General features: G+C 53.2%; 11 protein-coding genes across 11 annotated transcripts; 6 read left to right on the forward strand and 5 right to left on the reverse strand.

Moving 5' to 3' along the window:
- Positions 1–350: 350 nt before the first annotated feature.
- CCOS01_12073 (uncharacterized protein) lies at positions 351–3,443 on the reverse strand (the record flags this gene model as incomplete). Its single annotated transcript, XM_060460223.1, has 3 exons — positions 351–2,714; positions 2,770–3,318; positions 3,384–3,443. 3 exons carry the CDS (start codon positions 3,441–3,443, stop codon positions 351–353), a joined length of 2,973 nt encoding a protein of 990 aa, XP_060309166.1.
- A 1,324-nt stretch (positions 3,444–4,767) lies between these two features.
- On the forward strand, positions 4,768–5,582 carry CCOS01_12074 (uncharacterized protein; the record flags this gene model as incomplete). The annotated part of the gene is made up of 4 exons (XM_060460224.1): positions 4,768–4,819; positions 4,867–5,002; positions 5,033–5,080; positions 5,132–5,582. 4 exons carry the CDS (start codon positions 4,768–4,770, stop codon positions 5,580–5,582), a joined length of 687 nt encoding a protein of 228 aa, XP_060309167.1.
- Positions 5,583–8,791: 3,209 nt separating this feature from the next.
- Positions 8,792–9,882, reverse strand: CCOS01_12075 (uncharacterized protein; the record flags this gene model as incomplete). Its single annotated transcript, XM_060460225.1, has 2 exons — positions 8,792–9,654; positions 9,828–9,882. 2 exons carry the CDS (start codon positions 9,880–9,882, stop codon positions 8,792–8,794), a joined length of 918 nt encoding a protein of 305 aa, XP_060309168.1.
- A 2,305-nt stretch (positions 9,883–12,187) lies between these two features.
- Positions 12,188–12,999, forward strand: CCOS01_12076 (dolichol-phosphate mannosyltransferase; the record flags this gene model as incomplete). Its single annotated transcript, XM_060460226.1, has 2 exons — positions 12,188–12,285; positions 12,381–12,999. 2 exons carry the CDS (start codon positions 12,188–12,190, stop codon positions 12,997–12,999), a joined length of 717 nt encoding a protein of 238 aa, XP_060309169.1.
- A 262-nt stretch (positions 13,000–13,261) lies between these two features.
- Positions 13,262–14,189, reverse strand: CCOS01_12077 (short-chain dehydrogenase; the record flags this gene model as incomplete). The annotated part of the gene is made up of 2 exons (XM_060460227.1): positions 13,262–13,968; positions 14,024–14,189. The coding sequence occupies 2 exons, from the start codon at positions 14,187–14,189 to the stop codon at positions 13,262–13,264; spliced, it is 873 nt and encodes a 290-aa protein (XP_060309170.1).
- A 625-nt stretch (positions 14,190–14,814) lies between these two features.
- Positions 14,815–15,918, forward strand: CCOS01_12078 (uncharacterized protein; the record flags this gene model as incomplete). Its single annotated transcript, XM_060460228.1, has 2 exons — positions 14,815–15,083; positions 15,147–15,918. 2 exons carry the CDS (start codon positions 14,815–14,817, stop codon positions 15,916–15,918), a joined length of 1,041 nt encoding a protein of 346 aa, XP_060309171.1.
- A 1,388-nt stretch (positions 15,919–17,306) lies between these two features.
- On the forward strand, positions 17,307–18,135 carry CCOS01_12079 (uncharacterized protein; the record flags this gene model as incomplete). The annotated part of the gene is made up of 2 exons (XM_060460229.1): positions 17,307–17,341; positions 17,394–18,135. The coding sequence occupies 2 exons, from the start codon at positions 17,307–17,309 to the stop codon at positions 18,133–18,135; spliced, it is 777 nt and encodes a 258-aa protein (XP_060309172.1).
- A 1,492-nt stretch (positions 18,136–19,627) lies between these two features.
- Positions 19,628–19,989, reverse strand: CCOS01_12080 (uncharacterized protein; the record flags this gene model as incomplete). The annotated part of the gene is made up of 2 exons (XM_060460230.1): positions 19,628–19,668; positions 19,725–19,989. The coding sequence occupies 2 exons, from the start codon at positions 19,987–19,989 to the stop codon at positions 19,628–19,630; spliced, it is 306 nt and encodes a 101-aa protein (XP_060309173.1).
- Positions 19,990–20,981: 992 nt separating this feature from the next.
- On the forward strand, positions 20,982–21,314 carry CCOS01_12081 (uncharacterized protein; the record flags this gene model as incomplete). Its single annotated transcript, XM_060460231.1, has 1 exon — positions 20,982–21,314. One exon carries the CDS (start codon positions 20,982–20,984, stop codon positions 21,312–21,314), a length of 333 nt encoding a protein of 110 aa, XP_060309174.1.
- A 1,582-nt stretch (positions 21,315–22,896) lies between these two features.
- CCOS01_12082 (uncharacterized protein) lies at positions 22,897–23,586 on the forward strand (the record flags this gene model as incomplete). The annotated part of the gene is made up of 3 exons (XM_060460232.1): positions 22,897–23,061; positions 23,193–23,324; positions 23,404–23,586. The coding sequence occupies 3 exons, from the start codon at positions 22,897–22,899 to the stop codon at positions 23,584–23,586; spliced, it is 480 nt and encodes a 159-aa protein (XP_060309175.1).
- A 166-nt stretch (positions 23,587–23,752) lies between these two features.
- On the reverse strand, positions 23,753–25,569 carry CCOS01_12083 (cytochrome P450; the record flags this gene model as incomplete). The annotated part of the gene is made up of 4 exons (XM_060460233.1): positions 23,753–24,595; positions 24,649–25,083; positions 25,149–25,308; positions 25,385–25,569. 4 exons carry the CDS (start codon positions 25,567–25,569, stop codon positions 23,753–23,755), a joined length of 1,623 nt encoding a protein of 540 aa, XP_060309176.1.
- Between the last annotated feature and the right edge of the window lie 254 nt (positions 25,570–25,823).

Raw genomic sequence — 25,823 nt, forward strand, 5'->3', positions numbered from 1 at the left:
AGCTTCGCGCCAGGGGAAACAATTGCTCGAGGGAGAGCACCGTTATGTACCATCGTCCCACGCAAATCTTCAGTCTATGTCTCGTCTCTTTGATCATTACCATTTTGATGAATAAGGAAAAAAGTACAAACAGGGCCCGGTCGAGATGACGAGGGATCCTGTTGCTCACAGCCCGCAGTCCACCCATGGAAGAACCTCTCTTCGGGCTCCCCCCTCTCTCAAATCAACGCCGAGAATGCAATGCCATCACATGGAGACCAGATCCCGGACCGCGAGGCAACCCTTCGCTCTACCATCGCTCACAACACAAAAAGAAAATTGAAAACCAATCATGACACCTTCTCAGTCAACTACCATTGGTCGTTTTGGCGCCGCCTTGCTGACCCACGGAAGTAGTCGTATTGGGTCGGGTCTGGGTCGGGCGTCTCGGCGTCAGCCTGAGGAAGTCCACTATACCCCCTCGGTCCGCCGCCCAGGGCGCCAACACTCGGTCCACCCGTGGGTGCGCTCATCGGCATACCTGCGGCATTTCTCACGAGCGCCGTGTCGCTGCCGTTGCTGTTGATGGTGTACAGGGGGCTACGGGACCGCTCGCCCATGGTCGCTTGTTGAGCGAAGCCAGCTTGGGGCGGCCCCATGGTAGGGGACTGACGGCCGCTTCCAGTTGGCGACATGTACCCGGCAGGCGGAGTAGGCCTAGAACCGGACATGTCGCGGCGCTGACCTGTCATGCCGCCCTGCAAAGCAGCATTCGTGGGCGTTCCGGGGCGAGAGCCGAAATCGGACATTGATCCAGGGGTGCCGGGGCGCATGATGTCAGGATCCCTTCCAAAGATGTCGCCTTGGCCATGCTCCTCTGCGAATTCCGCTCTGTTCTTGTAGAATTCGAAATCCAGGTTGGACTCGGAAACGAACTCGAAACCGGGAATACCGGCCGACTTGCCAGGCTTGCCAGACTTCATGGGATCCAACGCGTACACGTCCGAGTATCCAGAAACACTCATCATGTCGCCAGTGTTGACATCTCTTCCGTCCGAAAGGCGACCCTTGTATACGACATGTAAGTAAGGCTGGGCCTTCTGATGCACCATCGGAGTGATGAGAGGCTTGTACAAGGCCGGGTGGCCGAAACGCGAAGCCAAGCGCTCACTGCGAAGGCGAGTTTCCTTCATCACGCCAGCCTCGGGGTGCTTGGCAACGTTGGTGGTCGAGAGGTAATGGATCTTGTCGTCGTACAATCGGGAGCAGACGACCTTGAAGATGATCAAGCAAATGGGCAGAGGGATAATGGCGAAGGCCTGGCTATGGTAGGCCCAGTCGGCTCGCGCCCATGAGCTGAGGAAGAAGACGCAGTTGGATAGAAAGACGGCGAAGAGCATTCGGTTGAAGAGCACGCGCCAGAACATACCTCCAGACTCAGTCTTGGTGACGAAGATGTAGAGCAAGAGGTACTTCTTGAGCCAGTAGTCGATTCCGTAGTACAACGCGGCGGCAGGAAGAACCAAGGGCTGGATGCCAGAGAAACCCAGTGCAACTGTCGCGTAGTAGAGGAAGTAGTTGTAGTAAGAGGCGTACTCAAAGGTGGGAGGTGCCGTAAGCTCAATGAGCTCTCTGGGCGTCGGGCTCGAGAATTTGCGCACGAAGAAGCTGTAGATGAGTTTCCAAAGCTGGGCGAGATCGATGGCAGCACCAAGGTTGCGCTGGAGGAGCCAAGTGACCCAGAAGGGACTGACTGAGCAAAGCGCCGTGAAGATGGTGGTTGCCAAGTTTTGATCGATAATGGCCTGCCAGGCGTCGACGCTCTTTTCGCTGGTCTCGCTCACAATAGCCGACACAAGCGACCAAACGGTGCTGAAGAGCGAGAACACGATCAAGTTGTTGAACACGAAGAAAGCGTACAACTTGGCCAAAACGTGCCTCTCACGACCCGTCTTGGTCTGATCTCCAGCTTTCATCGAGAGTCGACGGAAGATCATGGGCAGGACGAGGTAGACCAGCGACATCAAACCAGGAGATGCGATACCTTGGACAATGGACCACCATTCGGGATTGGTTTGAAGTTCCGTCTGGAAAGCGGGCCAGACCTTACCGAGGTTGTTGAGGTCGATGAGGAAGATGGCGATCATGGCGTTGGGAGCGATCCAGACAATGGTAAGCAACGCGATCCAGAGGTTGTTCACAATACGCTTTGTGCGACGAATCGAGGGCGTCAGGACCAGGTTATCCCACAGAATATCGTTCGGGCGCGGGGCCATGGTGATTGTTGCGCCGTGCGGGTGCTTCTTGCGGCTGGCGTAGGCAATGTTGTGCGCCTCTGCAATATCTGCGTAACTGGCAAAGCCATAGGGCATGGTGCTTCGCTTGTCAACACTCTGTCGAACCTCCTTGATCAACAGTTCGAGCTCCTTGATGCGCTGTGTCAGGTATTCGATAGCGTCGACCTTCTGTCCCTTGGGATACGTCGCGAAAGACGGGTCCTTCTTGGAGGGCTTGCACATTGGTCTGGCAGCCGGGAGTTGGTCGGGTTTCTTCATATACTTTGCCAGTACCACCTCCAACTTGCGAACGGTATGGTCATGTTGCTCGATCAGCTTGGGGAGTTCCCTGACGTTACGGGCGATGGCGGTGCGAGAGAAGGATGAGGCCGGCACAACTTCGTCGATGATGGTCGCAATGCCTTCGTCGGAGCATTTGGCTTTGGGAATATCATACATCTACTAGGGTCAGTTTGAAGCTCCCAGTAGTACGTCATCCGAAAACCAATCTTACCATGAGGGTCCGGGCGTGCAAACTGTTTTGGTACTCCTCGCTCTCGAAATACTTGCGTCGGAGGCGCAAGACCTTGCGGTAGTTCCACCACAAGAAGCCCATAACAACAAAGGTGATGATATACGCAACTGCGACTTGTGCCCAGTACGCATTGCCCCATACTGCAATGGGAGTAATCAAGTCGATCCAGGATCTATCCTTGGTCGAACTGCTCTCTGCAGTGCTGAGGTAGGTGGGAATGAGGATTCCAAGGCCAAACACAGAGATGGTCGCGAAGATGTATAAGCACATGCGAACGAAGCGGAGGAAGACGGTGGCGTCCATGCCGACGTGGTGCACCAGCTCATCCTCGGTCGTATTCCATAGTGGCGGGATCCAGGACCAGATCTTCTTGCCGATGGGCGGCGGAGCATGTTTCTCGTCGGCATGCTTCAACTTGGGCGCATAAACGGACTGATTGTACGGTCGAAGAAAGGAGAAGGTGACGGCGATACCGACAGTGACACCGAGTGAGGTGCCCAGAGCAGCCCAGACTGAGTTCTTGGCGAGCTATATGGCAGTCAGCATCCAGCGCGAATTGTCAAAAGCTCAGTGGTGATGGAGGGTTTACAGACCTGAGAACTGAAGGGGTTCTTCAGCAAGTCCAACAGCTCTTTTCCGGCGTCGGTGCTCATCTTGAAGGTTGAGGCCCCTTGGGGCGAGGGGGGCGAGTCGCGTCTCTAGTTGGCCTCGGCGAGGAAGAGGGCAGCGAGAGATCTGGTTGTTGATGTTATCTTTGCACCAAATCTTCGAAAAATGGTGGTCGAGGGAGAAACTCGATCGGCTAGTCGAGTGGGTGATTTGGATTCAGGACGATGGCACAGGAGCTTGTTCAACGGGGGCTTCTACTGGTTGTTCGTCGCAAAGAATTGTTTTCGGGTTGGGTCGCCGTGCAATGTTACCGGGCGCACAAAGACCGCTGGGAAGTGAGCAAAGAGGCCTGAAATCAGATGGATGACGTGGTTTGCTGTAGCGAGAGTCGGGGAGAGAAGAGATCGTCAAAAGGGCCCTTGAAAGGAGCAGCTGGTTCCCAGGCACGCGAGCAACGGGAGGGTTCGAATGGGACAATCAGTGGAGCCACAGATGTCGTCGAAGCGGCGCGAAGAGAGGGAGACGATGGGGAGATTGGAACGACTGGCGGAGGGTCGGCGGGATCGCGGGATTGGGGGGAGGAGGAGGAGGAGGGAAGAGTTGGGAAAAGCGAGGGGAAGTCGGCCTTGAAGCGAGCGTATGTAGGACGGAGTTTAGGTTACGGCACGACACGGAGGGATGGTGAAGAGACAGTGAAGGACTGCTATGTACCTTACGGTAGGAGTAGGGGACGGATGGGATGAAGGAGGGATGGGAAAGGTGGAGAGGCGTGGAGGAGAACAGCGAGAAGGAAAGACCACTGGAGAGGAAGCTTGTTGAGCCTGGAGGATTGCGTATGTCACTCCTGGAACATCCCAGTCGGTGGGTGCGCCGATATCCGGGTCCATCGCTGGAGGAGTGCGGTTGGCAGCCCAGGAAAAACTCATTCACATACATACATACTGCGCAGTGTTACTAGGTACGGATAGGTAGCTGCGGCACCTTACTCCGTACCTTGGAAAGAGAAAAAAAAAAAACACAGCATTAAAAAATATCATAAAAATGCATACGTAAAGAAACACGGCCAAGGGGATTGGTTCGCCTCAGGTCCTTGCAATTCTTGCGCTAATAGGGTCTCGAGGCTTGAGACCCACTCTACCCGACCCACCACTACCAGGTTGAGGGATGCGGTACGTATCCTTTTGTGTACCTGCTGCTCAAGTCATTCACTCTTCCACTTGACATTGTGGCTATTTGCTTCCTGTCTGCTCACCTTACGTTGGATGGGATTCTGGGGTTGTTAAGTAAGTCTACTATTGAATGTGAGATTTTCGTATTCTAGAATACATCTCACGATGGCAGTTTTCCGTGTACAATGCATGTCTTTACATGTCAGCATCTGCAGGAACATGCAACGCCCAGTTGGAAGAACATGAGGTACGTAGTAGGGTATCCAGCCTCGGTACGTACACAAACCAGCACCTCCAGCCAGGTGTCGTTCCTCAGTCTCGTGGACGGAATCGCATAGAAGACGGAGCATCGGACGACCTCATTGGGCAGAATACCCTAAAAACTGCCATCCAAAATTCTCTCCCTCTGTCAGAGCTCGGGACACCCACCACTACTGTACAAAGCACTCCGTCCACAGCACCAGCGAGATGCCGTGCCGCCGCTTGGCTTCAATGGAAGAGCCCAGAGCAGCATGGACCCCCCCCCCCCCCAGAAGCACGGGAACGCTTTGCATACCGCGTAGTAGCGCTGTAGCGCATCGGCAGCGCCGCCGCTCGCTGTGGCTGTGGCTATTTTTGACACCTCGAATGTGTGTCCCACTCACCCACATCACACGCCCTGTGGCCCTGCACCCTTTTTGTGTAGTGGCAGACGATCCCCAAGGAATGCTAGGCTCTTCGCGGCAAGAAGGGGATGGATTGGTGGTCGATGAATACGAGGCCCATTCAACAAAGTCCTTTCATACCTTTCATACGGATACCATTCTTCATCTTATGCAGGTCGGGATATCACGTATCCGGCCGATTAAGGGCTCCTGTTCCCATCGGCTTTCTGTACACGGCCGAAATGCTCAAGCAGTACGGAGGACTGGAAGATCTGTACCTGGAAGAATGCAAATACATATCGAGGAAAAGGGTCTTTGCTCGCGTGTGGCATCCGAGATGTGCAGCAAGCCTCCTCTGGTCCCGCGCTAGAGGCGAGAAATGCCATCATTCCACATGGGAGAAAAGTTTGATGCCGCAGTTTATCCCGAAAGAGTTCTAGACGTTTACTGCACTGCGCCAAATTCGTTCCGTTTCTTCCTCCGTTTCCAGCATCATGATTCCTCTTGATGGATTTTTTTTTTCTTCTTCTCACAATAACCCTCTTCTTTACAGACAACGGCACGGATTACTATCCCGTGCTCGAGCGTACGGATACACCTTGCGCCCCCCGTGTCAGGTTAAGTGAAAAAGGGGGAACAAAGTGTCCCCGCAGGACCCAATGCCGAAAGGGAAGTCGTTTCCAACCTTTTGCTGCGTACAAGTTTATAGTGGTCCTTACGGAGTAGACTACGCAGTAAAGAGGGTTCACATGACAGGCAAGACCCCAGCAGCGACTCGCCGACAGGGCTGTGCATTGAGGGGAGGTCCTTTTGGGGGGCTCTGGGAAGTTGGGGAGGTTTGGTCATTTGTGGAGAGACGGAACAGAAGATGGGGGTTCTGAACATCTGATGAAGAAGATTGAATTCGCTGTCATATTACCACTTCAATAGGCGCGGTGATTAAGCATCAAGGAATCGACCGGTGAGTAAGGTAAGCGAGGAGCATACACCATGCACCACCACGGAGGGATCGCTATCATAGATGGATAGACTCTAGAATAGCGAGAGGAACTCCCTCAATCGGAGCATTTCTTTACATGCTGCTCAGCCACCCTGCTCCTCGGGGGATGATGCATGACATGAGAAATAAGCATTCCTTATTCTTTCTGCTTCAACCCTTTCACCCTATCAGTCTAATCCACACACACCTTTCACAACATCTGGGTGTTCTGTTCCTGAACATGATGACACCTTATCTCGTACCATCGCAAGTCTGTAACTGAAGACTCTCAACCTCACAGACGAACCAAACTCCGCCGAGGCTTGACAGTCAAGCTGAAATGAGGTAAGCCGTCCACCCCAATCCCCCTCCATCGCCAAGACCACCGATGTTCCCCTCCCGCGACTCCCGCCGCCTTTTCCAGAACAAATGCAAAAGGAAGCTAAGCTACCTTAAGCCAGCGTCCCTCTGCCCGCTCACGAAAACGGAAGAAGCCCAGATCCCATCTACGTCGTTCCCAACCGGCCCGTTTTTTCTTTGTTGCACAAGACCCTACCTACCTACGCAGTAAGACCCAGATCGATCCCCTACGTCACAGAGCTTCATCGCCCCCCCCCCCCCAAAGCGACGGCGGCCTCTACCTATACCATTTGCAACCTTTTCCGTGCGCTTTCCCACCGCCGCCACGACGCCGTACCGTTTGAACTGTAAAACATGTTGAGAGACCTCACCGTCCGCCTCACACTTTCCATACCCAATGGACACACGAAAAAGGCGCAGAGTCAGGTACCAAACACAGCGCAACGCCACCGCCATCTCTGCGTTTTCCTCGAAACCGCTTAGCGTCCGTGTCCATGCTCCCTCATTGTTTACTTGTTTTCCCAATTTGGATTACCGCAAGTAAACATTCGCACACACACACACTCGCACGCACGCACGCCTGGGTCTGAGGCTGAAGGCGCACATTCCTCACGGTGTTGGTCCCCTGTTTTGTTGTACCCAGATGGACGTGATGTTTCTCCCAATTGTCTCTTTCTTCTGACTGCGTAAGAAAGACGTTTGTCGTCACACATAACCGCACACACGCGCCCCTCCATCCTCGGCTTGTAAGAGAGACACGCCGAGTACGCCCAGTTCCCATTCCCCATCTCCCGAAGCTTCTCAAACATCCTTCATTCCGGCACAGCCTGTTCCTGAGTGATGTGAACCCTCAAAAGGGCTGAAAGTACGCGGACAGAAGGTGATCCAAGCCAGAGGGCAACAGACCAAAAAAAAAAAAAAAAAAAAAAAAAAAAGAGAAAAGACACATCGCGTGTGCTTGCAGCTTCTCCTTCTCTGCCACGCCCCCCCTAAACCCGCACCCACGTAAGTCGACAACGAATTGATCGACAAACCCTTGACTTTCGGGGTGACGCGGTGGGTGGAGAAACCCACTGCTCCCGTCACGGTCTGGACCGCTTCGAAAGGAGCCTTTTCTCGCCCCGAGTCGAAACCCCCGCGTATCCTGTAGACGTCATCTCACCTCTTTGCTCCATTGATTCGGTCAAACAGATGATCAGAAGCTATTCCGTATCTGTGACTCGGACAGCGTTCGAGTATCCAAAAGACTTTGGCGCAAGTTCCACAAGTTGCTTCCGACTCGGAGCACTGCTGCTAGCAGTCCGATATGTAGGCGATCGAGATGTACAAAACCTAACCCTAGGGTGCCTATGCGTGGGTGCGTGAGGTATTTTTTGTAGATATCACGACTTCCCCCTAAGCTAGAGATACGCGTTGAGAACGCAGCGACCATCATATCAGCTTATCCATAAAATTCACAAGGGCGTTCAGAAAGGGTTGATACATCATTCGAGGCCCCGTCACCTTGCACCATCGACGTTCAAGTGTCAAGTAAACCATCGAGTTATCAGAATCCATGATATCTTGGTTCAAGGGTCCTACCCAGCCATCAGGCAAATTCTTGCCTGCGCCTCTGAGCCTCAAGGCACGTTCTAATCGACAAGTATTGGTTCGATGGGCTCGCTCACGATTGAAATAGTCAGACTTCCGACTCGGCATTGCACCCTCGTCACTTGATCTCACATGTCTGCTGTTGACCTGTTGATTGTCACTTGTCGTTCTTGATGACCATCAGAGCGAGGACACGGAAGCAAGTAAACAAAAGTTCTCGGCAAATGCCATGATTGCCTCACAATTCTCGACTGCCCGTGTTTCTGAGTCGAATCGTCCATCGACCTTGCTCTGCCATCACCCGTTGCATAAGAAAGACCACGACGAGACTGGTAGACTGAATGTGCAAGCGTCCTAGTATATACAGTATCCTAGTTTCCTACTACTCAGTCTCGATACGACGACGACCTGAGCTACAATGACAAAAAGGTAAAAAAGCAGAAACAAAAACCCGCGCCTCCTTTTTGCCTACCCATCATAAATCCGCGGGGTGAAAAGAGAGACGCCCGCCCGGCTGGTCCAAACCCAAGCCTCGACCATCATGGTCTCGTTGTTGCTAGAGTAGTCTGTGGGACTCTTTGACATCCAAGGAAATCCGAGGCGGTACAGATACGTGCCTCAGAAGCATCCGGCTCACTGCGTGGCCTGGTTTAGACGGGTCCTTGAGAGCGAGTCTTGCGCTCAGTTCGACCGGGGGAGTGCAGAACCTTTTTGACCTTGCTGGCGACCTTGTGGCCAAAAGATTCCTTCTCCTTCTTGGGACTCTCCTTGACTGGCTTCGCAGCGCCATTGGAAGGGGGTCGTCCAGGGCCTCTTTTGGCCTTCTTCTCTGCGGGCTTTTCCTCCGGAGCAGCCTCGACAGCTTCGACACCATTAGCACCGTTGGTGCCGTTGGTACCATTGATCTCGGTTAGCTCGTCCGCCTTGCGCTTGTTGCTTGTCTTGGCCTGCGGCGCGGCCTCGCGCTCTCCAGTACCGGTGGGCTCGGCGTCGTTAAGGGCACCGGTCATCTCGACATCCTTGGTGGCAGCACCATTGGCGGCTTCGGGCTTCTCGATGATTGGTTCCTTGACTGCCTCTTCCTCAACCGCGGGTGCCTTGAGTATCTGTTGCGGGATAGGCTCTTCGACGGATTCCTTGACGGGCTCGGCAACAGGTGCAGAGGTTGCAGTCGTCTTCTCCGCAGGCTGTTCATCGGGGATGACCTTGGCCTCCTCGGTTCCAGTCGTCGCAACGGGGCCGTCTTTGTCGGGAATCTCCTCGACGGAAGCCGGCTTGGGCGCATCGGCGGTAGCTTCAGCCGCAGCTGGTGCAGCTGGCGCATCGGCTGGTGGGGCCAGTGCAGGAGGGTCCGCAAGTTTGGCGGGCTCGGTAGGCTCACTAGCTGCTATCTCTGCGACTGGTGCGACCTCGGCCTTCTTCTCTTCGACTGGCTTCGTCTCCGAAGCTACAGTCTCTGTGGGTTTCTCATCTGCGGCGGTAATGGCGGTGGTGGTTGCGACAGTCTCGGGAGCTGTACAAGGGAAAGAATGTCAGCGCAAGAAGGTCCGAGCGTGAGTGTAGGCGCGGGGAGATGCGATGCGCCGGTACACCAAGAGATGATGAGCCGACACAGGGCGCATACATCAGCACCGCTGTACAGAGGCGACGCGACACCGCTGGAACCTCACAACATCTCTTGCTCACCTTTGTCGATGCCAGCTGCGGATGGGACAGCTCCAGGAACGGGATTGGGGTCCATTGCGATGACGTAACGGGTATCCGGTGGGCGCACAGTGCGCAATCAGAGATGTGGCAGTCGGTGGTGGGGAAGGGCTCAATGGCCGAATTCGAGAATTTATGAAAGTAGTAGATGATGGAAATGGCTGTGGTGATGCCGATTGGAGATGAGAAAGCTGAAGAATAGAGGGTGAAGTTTGTGGCAGGAGGAAAGACGAAAGGAAGAGAGGGAAGAAGAGAAGAGGTGAGGTTGGCGTCGGAGCATGGGACTCGGCAGAGCTCCTGCTCCTCACCGGCTGGGCCTTGCTGCAACCACACAGCAAGTCATCGCACAGAAGAAACATGGGGTTGGGAGGCAGGAGACACTGGGGGGGAGGGAACGCTTCTGGTTCCACGGGGGACGGGACGAATCAGCAACGGAAAGGGCGGGCTCGGAACACGCCATTGCTATTGCCTCAGCCATTGCGCTCACAGCTTCCGTGCTTCGAGAGAGAAAGTGTGTGAGTGTGAGAGTGTGTGTGCGCTGTGCTGACCCTTAGCTCTACCTATGAACAACAGGGAGCGGACCTCGAGCGACGAGAGTGAAGCTGTGAGCTTGCAAGGAGAAGGCCGGGAGAAGCAAGGTTCCCCTCGCGGCACATTGGGTGGAGAGGAACCTTGGACCGTCATGTCAATCTGACGTGACTGCGAGCTCCACGGACGCCGATGGCCAAAACTGGCGATCTTGGGATGTTACAGGGCTGGCGAAAGGGAGCTAAGGCCCGGTTAAGATCCGGTTAATCCGAAAGAGGCTTAGTCAATGGGTAGAGCTGGCAAGCTGAGTGTTTTGGGTCGAGTCTGCTGAGGCGAGCAGACGCCGATGAGAGCAGCTGGAGTTTAACGGTCTTCCATGTGTGCTGCCATTGCTACCGTTCAACGGCATCTCATGAGTGGTTTCTCGGATGCTTTGAATGCCATCTTTCAGCACGAAAGAGGCACAGAGCGCTTTGGCGTTGAGAAGACGGTATTGCAGGTCCGTCTCAACGTCTTGTAACGCGAAGAATGGGAAGATGGTCATCAAACCAGCCAGACCGTGTGCTTCCATCAGAGACACACTGTGCAGAGGAAGCGCAAGCTCACCTCACTCTACAATTCCCGATGGGATGCGATCGATTCCTGGCTGGCGGGCGACGCTTGCCAGGGCAGAACTGCAGCGTCGCGGTGGTGCAGCAAGGCGGATGCGGGGAAGAACCAATGGCTGGCCGTGAGAGCAGAGCATCATCTCCACCTTTAGCCAACCGATATTATGTCAGCCAATCAGCACCTCGCAAGGAAAGAACCACGTCTGAGCTTTCTGGACATGCTGCACGCCATCTCTGATCGATGATTTTACCCCGGAAACTCATTTGAGGCAGATGTATGTATAAGTGTAGACAGAAGTTTTGCAGACATTTTCCATTGTATTATCAAAAAAATATTCGTGCCTGTAGATGTTTGTAATTCCTCCTTTTGATTGATTCAACAAATTGGCACAACTTGTCTCTTCCATCCTCTGTGACAGCCTCCACTCCTAACCGCAATGCAATACCGACTTGCGAAGAAGGTATTCACTCATCAGCAAATCCAGGCAGCTTTCACCTTGGCTGATGGAAGAAGTTCAGAGGTTCTTCAAGTCGCAGCATAAACCAATAGTTCCCTCGGAGCTGCAACAGACACTTTTCAAAGTGGATAGGAAACAGTCAAATTCAAATGTCATCTTCTCCATCATGGACGGCTTTCATATCGTTGGCCGCCTCATAAGTACCTTGGTAGGGAAGGTATGTATGTATGTATGCCATGGTTGGTTCCTTCCATGCAAAGGTAGTCAAGATTTGAAGCTTTAGTCCAATTCGGGTAAGAAGCTTGGGCGACAAGCTGTCGAGATATAACGCGAAAGAGAATCGCCCAGATTTTTATCAATCTTTGTGGTTTATTTTTATTTTAATTACTGAGAGTGCTTCGTTTGGTAGGTGCAACAATTGACAGTTTTGTTGGCAATGAAGAAGTGTAAAGGCAACCCGAAGCTGATGTGCAGTGGTGCCAGGTGGTGATGTCTGGTGCTCCAGTGTCCCGCCCTGTGGTCCCCCCCTAGATTTCAGGGGCTGAATGGAGCTTAGTCATCATCCACTCAAGGTGCCAAATGGCATTCCACCGCCAAAGGACAGACAGCATCCATCGCCGTGAAGCTTCAAACGCGCAGCCAACTTCACCACGTTCCTTTCCGCCAAGCCAAGCTCGACTTATTGTGTCTCTATTCTCTTCGATATCCCCCCTTTCTTCAATACCGAAACCTTTCTCCGACCGCAGCAATGGCAACCAACAAGTACTCGGTCATCCTGCCTACCTACAATGAGCGTCGCAACCTGCCCATCGTCGCCTGGTTGCTGAACCGCACCTTCACCCAGCAGTAAGTGCGATCCTTCCCTTCAACCCAGATATATATCGTCTCTATAGAAAACCTTGCCTGGAAATAAGTATACTAACGCACATGCCTCACAACAGCAAGCTCGAATGGGAACTCATCATCGTAGACGACGGCTCCCCCGACGGCACCCAAGATGTCGCCAACCAGCTCGTCAAAGCCTACGCCCCGCACGTCATCCTCAAAACCCGCACCGGCAAGCTGGGCCTGGGAACCGCCTACGTTCACGGCCTGCAGTTCGTCACCGGCAACTTTGTCATCATCATGGACGCCGACTTCTCCCACCACCCCAAGTTCATCCCCCAGATGATCGCCCGCCAAAAGGAGGGCAACTACGACATCGTTACCGGCACTCGCTACGCCGGCAACGGCGGCGTCTACGGCTGGGACCTCAAGCGCAAGTTCGTCTCCCGCGGCGCCAACCTCTTCGCCGACACCGTTCTGCGCCCCGGCGTCAGCGATCTGACGGGCAGCTTCCGCCTCTACAAGAAGAGCGTCCTGGACAAGGTCATCTCGAGCACCGAGAGCAAGGGATACACGTTCCAGATGGAGATGATGGTGCGCGCCAAGGCTATGGGGTGCTCTGTCGCCGAGGTGCCCATTACCTTTGTCGACCGCGTCTACGGCGACAGCAAGCTTGGTGGTGACGAGATTGTCGAGTACGCCAAGGGTGTGCTTTCGCTGTGGGCCAAGGTCTAAGCGAGGAGTCTTCTGTGGAAGCGCAAGAATGAACATGGAAAAGGGAACGGAAGAGAAAATTAGAAGTGATACGATACCGAGAGTTTTTGTTTGCTGCTGGACACATTTGGCATGAATTGGGCGTTGGGGGACGACGGGAATCCAAAGTACCGATACCTAATTATGAACAAGTCGCATGAAATCTACAATTTTGTTCAGTCATGTGAAGGGGGCCGCCATATGCCCAACAATTGCTAACTACATCCACTCCGAACACAGCTTGTTACATGTTCCGGCCACCAGTTACCATGATAGTCTGACCGCTCACATAGCTAAACAGCGGACTAACCACAGCAAGCACCGCAGAAGCAGCCTCGGTAGGCGAGCCAGGCCTCCGCAGCGGAATATCAGCATGCGCATCCTGCTCAGCCGCCCCAGCCGCTTTCTGCGCCTGCGGGATTCCCAGCGCAATCTTCTCACCATCCGGCCCGGTGATAAACGCACCCTTCTCCTTGGCGTCCGTCAACCGCGTCTTGATGAACCCAAACGCAACAGTATTCGCCCTCACACCAAACGCAGGGCCCCACTCCTTGGCAATCGTCTTGGTCAAGCCCGTAATGCCGGCTTTCGCCATGGCGTAGTTGGCCTGGCCCGCGTTGCCGTGGACGCCCGAGGTAGAGCTGATGTTGACGACGCAGCGGTTCTCGCCGTCTTTTACGCGGAAATAGGGCGCCGCGGCGCGGACGAGGCGGAACGGGGCCGTGGAGTGCAGCGCGATGATGGTGTCCCACTGCTTGTCCGTCATCTTGTGGATGACGCCGTCCCAGGTGTAGCCAGCGTTGTTGACAATGTGGTGGATCTTGCCGCCGCCGAACTCTGCTGCTTTGGCGACGAGGGTGGTGATGTAGTCTGCCGAGAGCATGTCGCCGGGCACGCTGATGGCTTGGCCGCCTGTGGCGGTGATGCTGTCTGCGACTTGCTGTGCCTTTTCTGTTTGAGATTGTCAGTTATGAGGAATTGCTCAGCGAGATTGTGGAAGTCATACTGCCGTCAATGTCAGAAACGACAACCTTTGCGCCCTCGTTGGCAAACAGCCGCGCTGCTTCGGCGCCGATTCCCTGTCCGCTGCCGGTGATGATGGCGACTTGGCCGGCGAGCATACCCTTGGGGTAGTTCAGGTGAGATGCGATTTGCGCTACGCGGTCCGACATGTTGGCGATGGTCTCAAAGTAGTTGACTTGTCTTCAATTGATTGGTGTGGTGGATTAGAACCTGGTCAAGCTCAAGTGACGATATGGTGCTACGCAGTATATTAATTCAAAAGGCAAGAGTGAGATTCGAGGAACAGCTCTACAAGGATTGAAGTGTCATTGGAGCTCCAAGGTGAAGACCCCTGGGCTGCCGAGGTTCCCCGCGGTTCTCATTCCCGGCCCTAGACGAGGTGACGAGGTACCGGTAGTGGGGTAAGAGCCATCGGGTCCGGGTGATGGACTCGCTGGAAGCGTTGGATGACATAGCTCCAACGAGTCAAACTTCAAGGCCAATGGGCTGCAATGAAGTGGACTTCTCGTGGGCTGAATGTTTGAGTAAACCATTGGAGTAGCAGAACAGGTACAATATGCACATTAGAAAGAGCATTCTGAATCCTCATATCAATTCGTGGAAGTGACGTTCTAGTGGCACCCCAAGCTCGAGCCTTGGCGCCCCGGTTTGGGGATTAGATAAGATAAGGGGGAAGGTGGGATGTCTCCGTCTCTGTTTTGACGACATACCTCCTGCGCCAGGCCGTCCCTACATCCCGCCGTGCCAAGCTTCAAAGCCCACCAGTCTACAGCCATGTCAACAAGCGGAGGTCGAGGAGGTCGAGGAGGTGGGGGAGGTTATGCAGGAGGAGGAGGAGATTGGAGAGGAGGTGGTAACAGAGGGTTTCGCGGCGGAAGAGGTGGAGGGAGAGGAGGAGGCATAGTAAGAGGGGGCGGCGGCGGTGGTGCTGCTGCTGGTCCCGGCAGAGGAGGCCGCTCACATTCAGGGCCGTGGGGAAGACTCAAGCCCGTCGACATGGATCCTCTCGACAGTTACGGCCTTCCTTCAAAGGGTGACACAAGGTATGGCCTGCAACTCTCGGCCCCGTTCTCCACGAACCTATGCTAACTTATGCGCCCACCCAGACTCCTAACCTTCAAGACGCAAGAACAATACTACACAAAAATCGTCGAACGTTACATGACATTCTGCTCCGACGCCGGCGAGCGCGACGAACTCCTCCGCCGCTTCGCCTCCCTCGACATCGCAGACTACCCCTCCGTCTCCCCCGCTGCCTCCCCGAGGCTCCTCGACGACCCCTCCAGCACAAAGGCTCTATCGGACGTGATGATGGCCCTCCGCAAGCTCCGCGAGGGCATCGTGGCCTCGAAACGCGTAGATGACTTCGCGATCCAGGCATACCTCTTCAACATCCGCCTCTCGGTCCTCGTCAAGCACCCAGAATCATACCACCCGGCCATCCTCCACGTCCTACGCACGATCCACCCGGCGCGCAACCTCACCAGTGTAGAGCTGCAGGAGGTGCTGTCGTACCTCGTCCTCGACGCGGCGTGTCGGAGGGCAGATTTGGCTGAGGCGTATGCGATTCGGCATAGGTATAAGCTGCGCGATACAAAGGTGGATGCGGTGCTGGCGGCGCTGGCGCACGATAATTATGTTGCGTTTCGGAGGGTGCAGGGGAGCGTGGACGGGCACCGGGCCAAGTTGCTCGAGTTTGCTGAGGCGGATGTGCGGACGCATGTGCTGAAGTGCTTTGGAAGGACGTATTTGGGCGTTGATCGGGAGTGGTTGGAGAAGTGTTCGGGCCAGGGATGGGAGTCGTTGACGAGGGATCACGGTGTTGGGTGGGAGCTTGACGGGGCGAAGGTTGTCATTAGAAAGGTTAAAGCGAAGTGAAGGGGGAGTATTGTTGGGATGGTAGATATGGTGCATTTGATACCCCTGAATACAACAAAAGCGTTTTGAAACTCGGTATGCCTTATGGCCTCCAGCTGCTTGGTAAGACGGTTCGGTCTTCAATCGAGGCTATACCGATAATCTCGAGTCCTTGTTCGTTTCCGTACGATTATCGACAGAGTCTCTGCTGTCAGGTAGCAAATCTATGCGAATATGCGGACAAAGATGGGCAAGATGATGGTATTAATCACCAACGGAATTCGTTGGAATGATACTGGTTACTCAGAGATTGAGACTCGTGATCACTTCGATTACACTTCGTCAAACCATGCCCAGACGACGAAATCACTTCTGTATTTCCTCGAATCCCCACTCATGAAGTTTGAACCCTCCGAAAACGGCGTTGCGTTCCATTCCTTCCGACTGGAAGACATCTTACAGTCCACCAACCGAGCTAGTGTCCACCGTTGCCTTCGACCTCGAGATGCGGCGTTGAAAGAGCTATACAGTGGCCCAAAGCCAAGTCACAAACATGATTCCACCAGCCTACAATGATATCGAAAACGCATGCTTATTTTCGAGTGATTTCAGAACTTCGTTCAGTGTAAAGGTGTATCCTGGGATAGCGAATGGACTAAATGAGAGGATTAGCAGTATACTAAGGTATGCCATCTTCAACAGGAAATAACTGACACAAGAACCCGGAAAATGGGATTAAGGATATGGTCAATGCAAGTGTCGAATGGATGTGTTTTTTCAATATTGTTTGGTGGTCCTTTTTCGATGTCGGGATCTGTGAATATTTCCATAATGCTGATGGGTCATGATAGAAGGCTTAATCTGTAAGGAAGAGTATTGCCGAGTAAATACTCTTCTAGTTCGAGAGTACATGTAGTTCAGGTTTAACAAAAGTTGCCAACGAATGAATCCTAGGGAGACTACACACCTAATAGAAACGACACCTGATGTAACCCTTTGAGCTCAAGGAAAAGTCTGCCGACCCATCAAGTGGTATACTGCCTCGTGCGTCAGCGTGACTGCCGCCGCCAGGCTGTACTTCCACCGACGTTAGACCTGGAAGTTGACATCAGGGTGCCCAGCCCCACTTGAGCACGACTATGGTGTCTCGATATCGAGGTCCAGTAGCAGAGGCAGTTATTAGAAATACCCAAGGTAGCTTTCTTTTTGGAACGCTCCAGCTTCTTTGATCGGAGATGGCAAAAATACACTGTATATGCGCGGCCATCCTCCATCAACTCATTTCTCTCTTATAGATTCTTCCTACTTTCCGCCTCTCTGAGGGATACTAAATGTATTGTTACTCAATCGGGCCGTTCTCAACTTTGAAAACAAAACAATACAGAATACACGATACACGGAAAGCCACAATGGATCAAGACAGAGAGGTTCTTTTCCCCATTAGGTATTGCGCCCTGATCGATCTTTCTGACAAAAGTATCCCTAACAACTGGCAGTAGCGGGGATGACGGCGACCAAGTTTGCATTGTCCTCGAGTGTGCCAACGACAAGTCCTTTGTTGTCGAGAAATCCCTCCTCACTAGGCATTCCGACTTCTTCAAAGCCTGCCTGAGCCACGATTTCCAAGAATCGAAGAGGTCCACCATCCGCATGCTTGATGTTGACGCTGATCTAATGTTCTTGTACCTGGGCTTTGCACATCGACAATTCAACAAGACACCCGAGCACGGGGGTACGTTTGGCATCATATCGGTTGCCCATTTCCTGCACGTCGCCGACTGGACGCGCCTCGTCAAGCTTTATCAGCTCCTCGACTTTCTCCAAAATAAGGAGCTACTGAGCAGTGCACGGTCCGTTCTCAGCTTCAATATATTGACTGCACACATCTACCTCCTGGCCCCAGAGGCGGACGGCGCAGAAGTCGACCGCTGCTTCGATGCCTTTGCGAGGGCCTTTGACACGCTCGACGTCGATCATCCAGTCCAGGCCAAATTCCGAGATGAAATGGTCGCACGATTCTGCGAACACTGCCATTGGGATCTCCTTGTCCGTCATCATCACGCTTTGGAGTCCCATCCGGAATTCGTTGCCAAGATGAGCTTGAAGCAGGCTGAGTATGCCGCGTCTATGATGCAGTACCTTTCTGAGAGCCCTCGGGCTCGCGGAAAGATTTCTGGGCTGTGGAGGAGTAAGGCTCGCAACTGGGACCATCTCATGCGCCAACGCAAGTCAAAGTAGAGGGTGATTCTTTTCAACTCAAGTGCCGCTCTCATAACGCAAAACAAACTACAGTGTACACATCTTCGCTCTGCTAGAGAAAGACAGTTGCTCGACGATACGCGCTGGTGGTTGCCATCACTATGCCCGCTCTTACCAGTATCCAGTAACATAGACAAATATCCTGTGTGTCTTTCAACTAGCGTTCACCTTACATAGAGACAAGGAAAGTTCTGGTGCATGCACGGGCATCACCGCCAGACGTGGTGAGGGCGTCTGCACATGACATCTCGAAAGTTGGCGATTATAAGAGCATTATGGATCAGTTGGAGTATCTCTCAGGGCAGATGCCCGAGGAGATTTACGACTACCATCCGGGGTTTACTTAAAAGATAGAATGTATGTACCTTAGCCGAGCTACAGCGACCAAACCCGAGCCCTGAGTATCCTCTTCTCTTCCCTTACAGGAATGTCGCCTTGAGATAAGTTTGCAGGAAGGTCATCAGGCGTCCAAGGAACCTAGCCAACAAAAGTAGCAATCAAGTCCATTTACGGAGCTCCATCAGTTAAATACCTATTCCCGTGCTTTTCACATCTCCTTGGGTTAGTTTCTCGTGCCGGGTCGCCTGAGAAACCTACAACGACACATTTGTGAGATGCGTTAGAAAGGGAGTAAGTAACACATGTGAGCTCTACAAGGCATACTACTTTGGGAAGTTTAGTCCATCCAACATATCATTCCTGTTGCGCTTTAACGTCATCAGTCATTGGCAACTCGATTGACAATAGCAGTGCAGTCAACTATGGAAATCGGGACCCGAAAACTGCCTCTCGGATGAGAACTTTGCAAATACCTTTGATAGCTAAGTGCACGATCTGTTGATGGTAAGGAAGATTAGCCATCATTGCGTGTAGCACTGCTAGATGTAGCGGGTTTGTGGAGAGGGGGGTTGAAGGGTAGAGGTGATCGGTCTAACTTAATAAGTACGTAAAACATGTTATATTGGTAATATGGTTAACTAGATGTAGCAGGTGTTATATAATAAAAGAAGAGGGAAGACGTAGGGCCTGCTTTGGTATTCTACCTCATGAGAAAGAGATTATATAGTTGCTAAAAAGGCGTCTTTGGTCAGGAATGCGTCGGGGTCAGTACTCAAGTAGGGTAGGTAGGTGGCTTGATGAAGAACGAGTAGATCTATGTAAGGTCATATCCAATCAAAGCCGCCACGCAACCTTGTTGAACATGGCTAGTTGGGCAAACGGGCATAGAGCGGGGCGGTGGATGGCTTCGGCCTATAGTTGTATACGGTTGCACGTGTCCCAGCGCGGTCCGACGGCGAATACTACACTTCAAAAAAAAAAAAAAAAAAACTTTATTTTTTTTTTATTTTTTATCAACTCTTCTACAGCCCGTCGTGTTACTCTGGTAGGCTATTTGACAGGACCATCACACACGATGCTACGGAATGGCGGAGGACAACGACGGGGCAGCCCTCGCTCCATCTTCTCTCCTTCACTGTGGACGCCGGTCTGCTGCTTTTTCCCGGTATTTGCCTAGCCTAGATTTGCTGTTAGCCTTGCCTCTTGAACCGAAGGGCTCTCTTCCTTACATTGCTTCCACCCCTTGATAGCCTGCTTCGTCGTGCATCCCGAGTCCGTGTTGGACAACGTCACCGGCGGCCCGTTGCCTAAGCTGGGGAACGACTTCGTCGGAGGACATGTGCACTCTCCTATCAGAGGCGTGCATATGTTGTAGCATTCGTCGTCCGACCCCACGTAGATGCACTTGATCAGTCCTGCCGGGCACTTCCGCGCCGCGGCCATCGCTGCGAGGCCAGCCAGCAGGCTGGCCGCCATCTTCCACGAGCTAACCATATTGACGTCTGCGGGTGGTTGGTGTGGTCGTTGAAGGCGGGGATTTACAGTAAGGTTGTATATTCAGTCAGAGTAGGAAAGTAGGGGCTGCCGGAAACTATACGGCGTGCTTGACTGTTGTGCTCAAGATCTACCCAACCTCGAAAGCGTGCTCCTCCCCTCCCTTTTATAACCGGTCGAGAATCGTTCCTCTCTCCATGGTTCCGCCGGCACGCCTCGTTCACCGTCAGCCTCTTTGAAAAACTAAGGTATCGCCATCCCCGGTCTCGCCCATCCCACGCCAGCCGAAATGTGGTGAGAACTGTGTTTGATTATCATCAGACCATATCCGTAGACTTTTGCTCTTTGCAGTCCCCCGGCGCAGCTTAGCCTAAAACAGACCTCCTCCGCGGTCTTATTTTTACGGAACCTAGTTTTCTAAAAGCACCGCAACTAGCCAACGATCTTGACGCCAGGGTCTGGCCTATACGCTACCGCCTATTTCGTCTAGATAGCCGCTCAAGACGTGCGTCTTTCTACTCATAGCCCTCGTGTTACTGACCGCTACGACTAGGGGCCTATTGGTTTTCTATGCAGGTTAAGTCGCCGGTTAGACTTCTTGGACTATACCCTCCGCTTCTATGATCTGCTTCGTTTACGCCCAACAGCCGATGGCTATGTCCAGCCTCGCCGCAGAAGGCTTCTCGCTGCCCGTCCGATTGCCCTTGCATACGCCCTCCTCTGCGCGTGGACAACTTCGCTCGAAACGCTCAATGTGCAGCCCTCGTGGGCCGCGGCGTCCGCATCTTGGGACGACGAAATACTGTACCTGTGCCGTCGGAGAGAAGAAGAGATATAAAGGGGGGCTTCAACGCTCCCAAAGTGCTCTCTGATTCCCTCATCGCTCAGGCCTCGTCTACTCTACCTTATTCCTCCTACCTTCACTCTCCTACCGGTGTTTGCTTCGTACGCCTCGCTTTTGAACCACTCCTCCGATCTCTTACTACGCCACTATGATGCCCGCCACATTCATCGCCCTCGCCGCTGCTCTCGCCCCGGTGCTCGCCGGGCCCGTCGCGGGGCCCGTCGCCGAGCCCGAAGGCGCCTTACAGCAGCTCGAGGCCCGCAAGGTCTGCGGCGCGGGTTACCTCGCCTGCCACTACAGATTCGGCAACGGTGATCCGGATCAGGCGGAGTACACCTGCATGTCGCCGTGGTGCAATATCCTGAAGGACTGCAGCTGCCCGGGAACTGCTTCCTTCAACCAGAAGCCCGCCTTCCTCTTCGATAGCGGCTGCCGTTCGAAGGCTGGCGCCGACAACCACCCCACCTGTAAGGTTGTCTGATAGAGCGTGGCGAGATGAGGGCTCGCCCGTTCCGCTCGGCCGTTGGGAGGCGTGTTGTAGCTTGCGGTCGTCCTACACCGCGATGGCGAGGCCGGCAGGCTTGCCTCCTCTCACCGGCACCGGACGGCGAGACGATCGCGCGTGGGGTCTATGGAAAGGTTGGATCCATGATAGTGCGTGGGTCCTTGGTAGAGACGACACTGATTCCACTCCCGGCTACCAGGGGCGGGCCGCGACCGGCCGTTTCCGTTGCCCCTCGGCCGGCCTATGATCTACCGAGACAAAAGCGTCTATCTACTATGTGCCCTTTCCCCTGTCCTTCGCTCTTGTTCGGCACATAGACGTGGAATCTCCCAGCTTGTACTCTAGCTTGACTATCAATAACTTTCCACTCTCGTTGCAGAATCGTGGCTGCGCGCTCTGACTCGTGACATTGTTACTGTTGTGTTGGGTTAGCCGTGGAGACTCCACCTCCGGCCGCTGGTTCTCGGCCCTTGTCCGTATACCCATGCGATCTACCCCCCGATGCTGCGTGATGAGCACGGCGGCGTCTTCTCCGGGGCAATATGTACCTGGCCTTGACCATAAGAAGATCACGTCGACATCGCAATCATAGCCCAGTAGTGACATTCTCGTCGTGGCCGATACTACGACTATTAGCAATACGCTTATAATGGATACTAATTTACTCTACACACTAGGCCTCGGACCTGGACATATCACATTATTATAACAAGTTTTTTCTAAACTTAACGCCATCGTCCTTATTTTCAATGTAACTATCACGGTCTCACTGGTTATGATGTTCTGACTAGGATGATCATATAGTATAGGCGGCTAGTTTGTATATGTAAAATTGATATCAAGACTCTAAAGTTTGCTTTGGTAGTCGAGTTTGATGGATATTGCATGCCTTGGTCATGTAAGTCTTGTTTGTATTCAAGTTGAGAGAAGTTTGTTGGAGTTAGGCCACAAAGGGTGGCAATACAAGTGAGCCTTGCTTTCAAAGTAAGGTAATAAGTAGTCCATCCAGCGTGTTATTCTAACCTTGGCAGTAAAAGTGTTGCGCTTAGACATCAGCAGTCATTGGTAACTCGATTGACAGCAGTTGTGCAATTAACTATCCCAATGAACAACCGCAAATTGTCTCTCAGATGGAAACTTCGTAAACGCACAGAAAAGCTGAGTGAACAATCTGCTAATCGCAATTCGGGCAATCCGAAAGCGAGCATTGTGTACTGTACCTTCCTAGAACAAGACGTCTTGTCCCAGTTTATTCTTAGCAGGTAAAAAGTGGGACCGTTTTCTGACTCTGCAGCCACAGCTTCCGGTGATGCACGGAGTCACCACACAAGCCGAGCCAATCAGTAGTCCAGCTTACTAACCGGGCATTTCTCGAACATTCCCCTCCGACCTCACCGAATACCTAGCAGAAGCCGGCGACAACCTCGCCTATCCTATTCACTCTAATATTGCGCTCCGCCGCGAGGAACCACTATCACTATCAGCATTACTAAGTGCTAGATTCATTCGGAGACTATTGCGCAATTCGTCGTTCTCAAAACATCCATCAGAAGAAAACATGAGCGCGTTGACATCCGCTACGGCGTTCTCGCCATCACTGGAGGCCGTCAGGTTGGCTGCCAGCATGTACAATGCAGCCCGCGAAGGCAACAAGGCTGTCATTGAGGAAGGTATCCTCGATGGGCTGCCGCCGAACCTGACGAATGAGAAGGGAGATACATTGGTGCGTAGCGATGCTCACCTTAGCGGCTGTTTCTCAGCGGGAGGAGGGGGGGGGGGATGCCGTCTTCAGCGTCTAAACCAGAGACCTTGACGATAGGTGTTGAGTAAGCTTACGGCTAACATCTTATTCAGCTGATGTTGGCTGCGTACTACGGTCATGCGGACGTGGTCAAGCTCCTGATCCAGCATGGAGCTGACCCCAACAGACTGAATGACAAGCGTCAAAGTCCCATCGCGGGCGCTGTCTTCAAGGGCCTGGATGCAGTAATCGAGGCAAGTTTGCACAAGAAATCATGGGGAGGAAGGACTTCTCATGTCACAGTGCTGACGCTGACTCTGGCAGGTCCTCCTGGAGGGTGGTGCTGACCCAGAATATGGCAAGCCATCAGCGATCCAGTGCCTCACAATGTTCAACCAAGAGGGTAAGTGGAAGGACAAGTTCGAGAACGCACCAGGAAGAGGAAAGGCAAAGGCAGTGCCTCAAGATCAGGCGGAGGAGAGGGCCCCCGAGAAGTTCAAAGCATGAGCGATACTACGAGACTTCGGTGCCTACAAGCAAGGGCACGGCGATGTTTCCAACTTTAACGAAGACCACAAATTATGAGAGACCATTTTACAGTTCATTCGTTTATCTGAGCTGCCGTAATATTCTTGAACAGATCGTTTGTTCAACCCCAACGTCCACGATGAGGTCATTCCTTGAGATCCAACGAAACCAATGACTCAAAAACCATTCCGCTCGGGATCTCCTTCCACTGCTTACTCTCGTCCAGAAGCGCCTGACTCGCCTCCCACTCCCTTCGGATGACCTGGACATGAGCATCACTCCTCGGCGTAATCTTCGCAGGGAACGGCTTCGGCTGGACCAGAAACCCGTCAGTAAGGTCATCCGCGTTTGGTGTAATCTCATTTCCCTCAGTATCAACTGCTTTCTCAAGACTGAAAGCCCACAACAGCCTCGAAATACTCAGGAACAGCGATCGATCAGCGATATGCGTTCCCTGGCAGAGCCGTCGACCAGCACCAAAGACGTAGTGATCGCGCTTCGACGCGTCGCCGTTCATCGCTGACTCAAACGAGTTCTGTTCGTCGCCTTCGTAACGAGAAGGGTCAAAAGCGCGGGGATTCTCGAACCGGTTCTCGTCCATGTTGATGGCCCATACATTCAGCATGACGCCTGCGCCCTTGGGAATTTTGTAGCCCATGTACTCGTCGTCCTGTATGACGGCGTGCGGCAGGCCGAGGATCGCAGTCGGCATCCAACGCAGGGACTCCTTAACGCATGCCCGTATGTAGGGCATCGAGTCCCAGTCATCCATGTTCGGGAGTCTCTTGGTACCGCAAATCCGATCCAGCTCGTCCTGGGCTTTCCTCTGTACCGATGGATGTAGAACCATGGCTTGGACGAAGCCAGTCAGCGTGGATGCGGTGGTGTCCGAACCAGCCTCAAGCGCGGATCCAGAGATGTAGCCTGCCAGGGCGTCGGAGAAACCGAGAGTCTTTTGGCTTTCGACGATGCCTACGCAGAAACAGGGCTGAGCATCGGTCAGTATCCTATACGCGATCTCGAATATGGGGCAATGCTAACTTTCGCTGTGCCCTTAAGAACACGCTCTTTGGCATCCATCCAGTGACCAACGTACAGAGCCCTCTCTTCCTTATGCAGCGCCTCAGCATATCTTTTCCCGGGCGACATGAACCCGAGGTTCCTCAGGGGTGGGTACACATCCAGCATAGCAGCCGCAGAGGAACCCACGACCTCGCTCCATTTCTCAACGCAGTGATACAGCCTCTTCAGTTTCTCGTCATGTATGCTCGTTGTGCGGAAACCAAATACCATCTGCGTCGTCAGCGAGGTCGTGAAGCGACGGATGTGAGCGACAAAGGAGTCGGGCTCTTCCAGGAACCCGAATAGCATCTGCTTGCTTTCGAGGTCTTGGTATGGTACGTAGCCCTTGGCGGCATTGATGTGTAGGACTTGGTGGAATATCTTTCGGATCATGCGCCAGGTTTCGCCGTATTGCTTGTGTTCGTCAGTCCTAAATTCAGAAATTTGTTGATATCCTGGAAATGCGTCGAATAACTGACCATCATGACAACGCGGAGATTGCCGCTGACTACATTTCCGAGGTAGAGATCGGTGCGAGAGGAGTAGATGTTGCTGCGTTTGTCCAAGAGATCCTTGACTGCTCGGTCGGACGAGAGCACAATCATGACCTTGGTGCCGAGAATGAGCGAGTAAACTGGGCTACCCAAGACGCCAAAGTTAGTATATGGTTACTCGTACTTCCCAGCCATGTATGCGAGCGCTCCGTTGAACATACCCATACTCTTTAGCCCATTTCTTGAACTGGTGATGCGATTGCGTCGGTGGAATCTGGTGCAAATTTCCGATCAGTGGTAACGTGGGAGGTCCCGGAGGATAGTTCTTGGGCCGTCGGCCGACATTCCGCAGCTTGAAGATGGCAATACCTAAAATCGCCAGCGGGATCAGAAACAGGAAAGCCATGATTCAAATTCGGGCGTGGAAGATTCCCGTGAACGGTCAGCGGTGCAAAGTGGAAAGAGCGATAGGGAAGGATTGAAGTAGAGAAAGACCGAGAGCGCGACAGCGAGTTCCAATTTCAATTGCCAGCCATCATCTGCTCTGCTGACTTCTATGCGGGGAGACGACGGCAGCTCACATATCATCATCTGGGCTTAGTCGTGCCAAGTGTGCACCCCTCATCGCAACTTCATCCACGTATGCCGAACGGACCACCC

This window comes from Colletotrichum costaricense, assembly GCF_030867565.1.
Source record: "Colletotrichum costaricense strain IMI 309622 chromosome Unknown Scaffold_14.1, whole genome shotgun sequence".
Classification (NCBI taxonomy): Eukaryota; Fungi; Ascomycota; class Sordariomycetes; order Glomerellales; family Glomerellaceae; genus Colletotrichum; species Colletotrichum costaricense.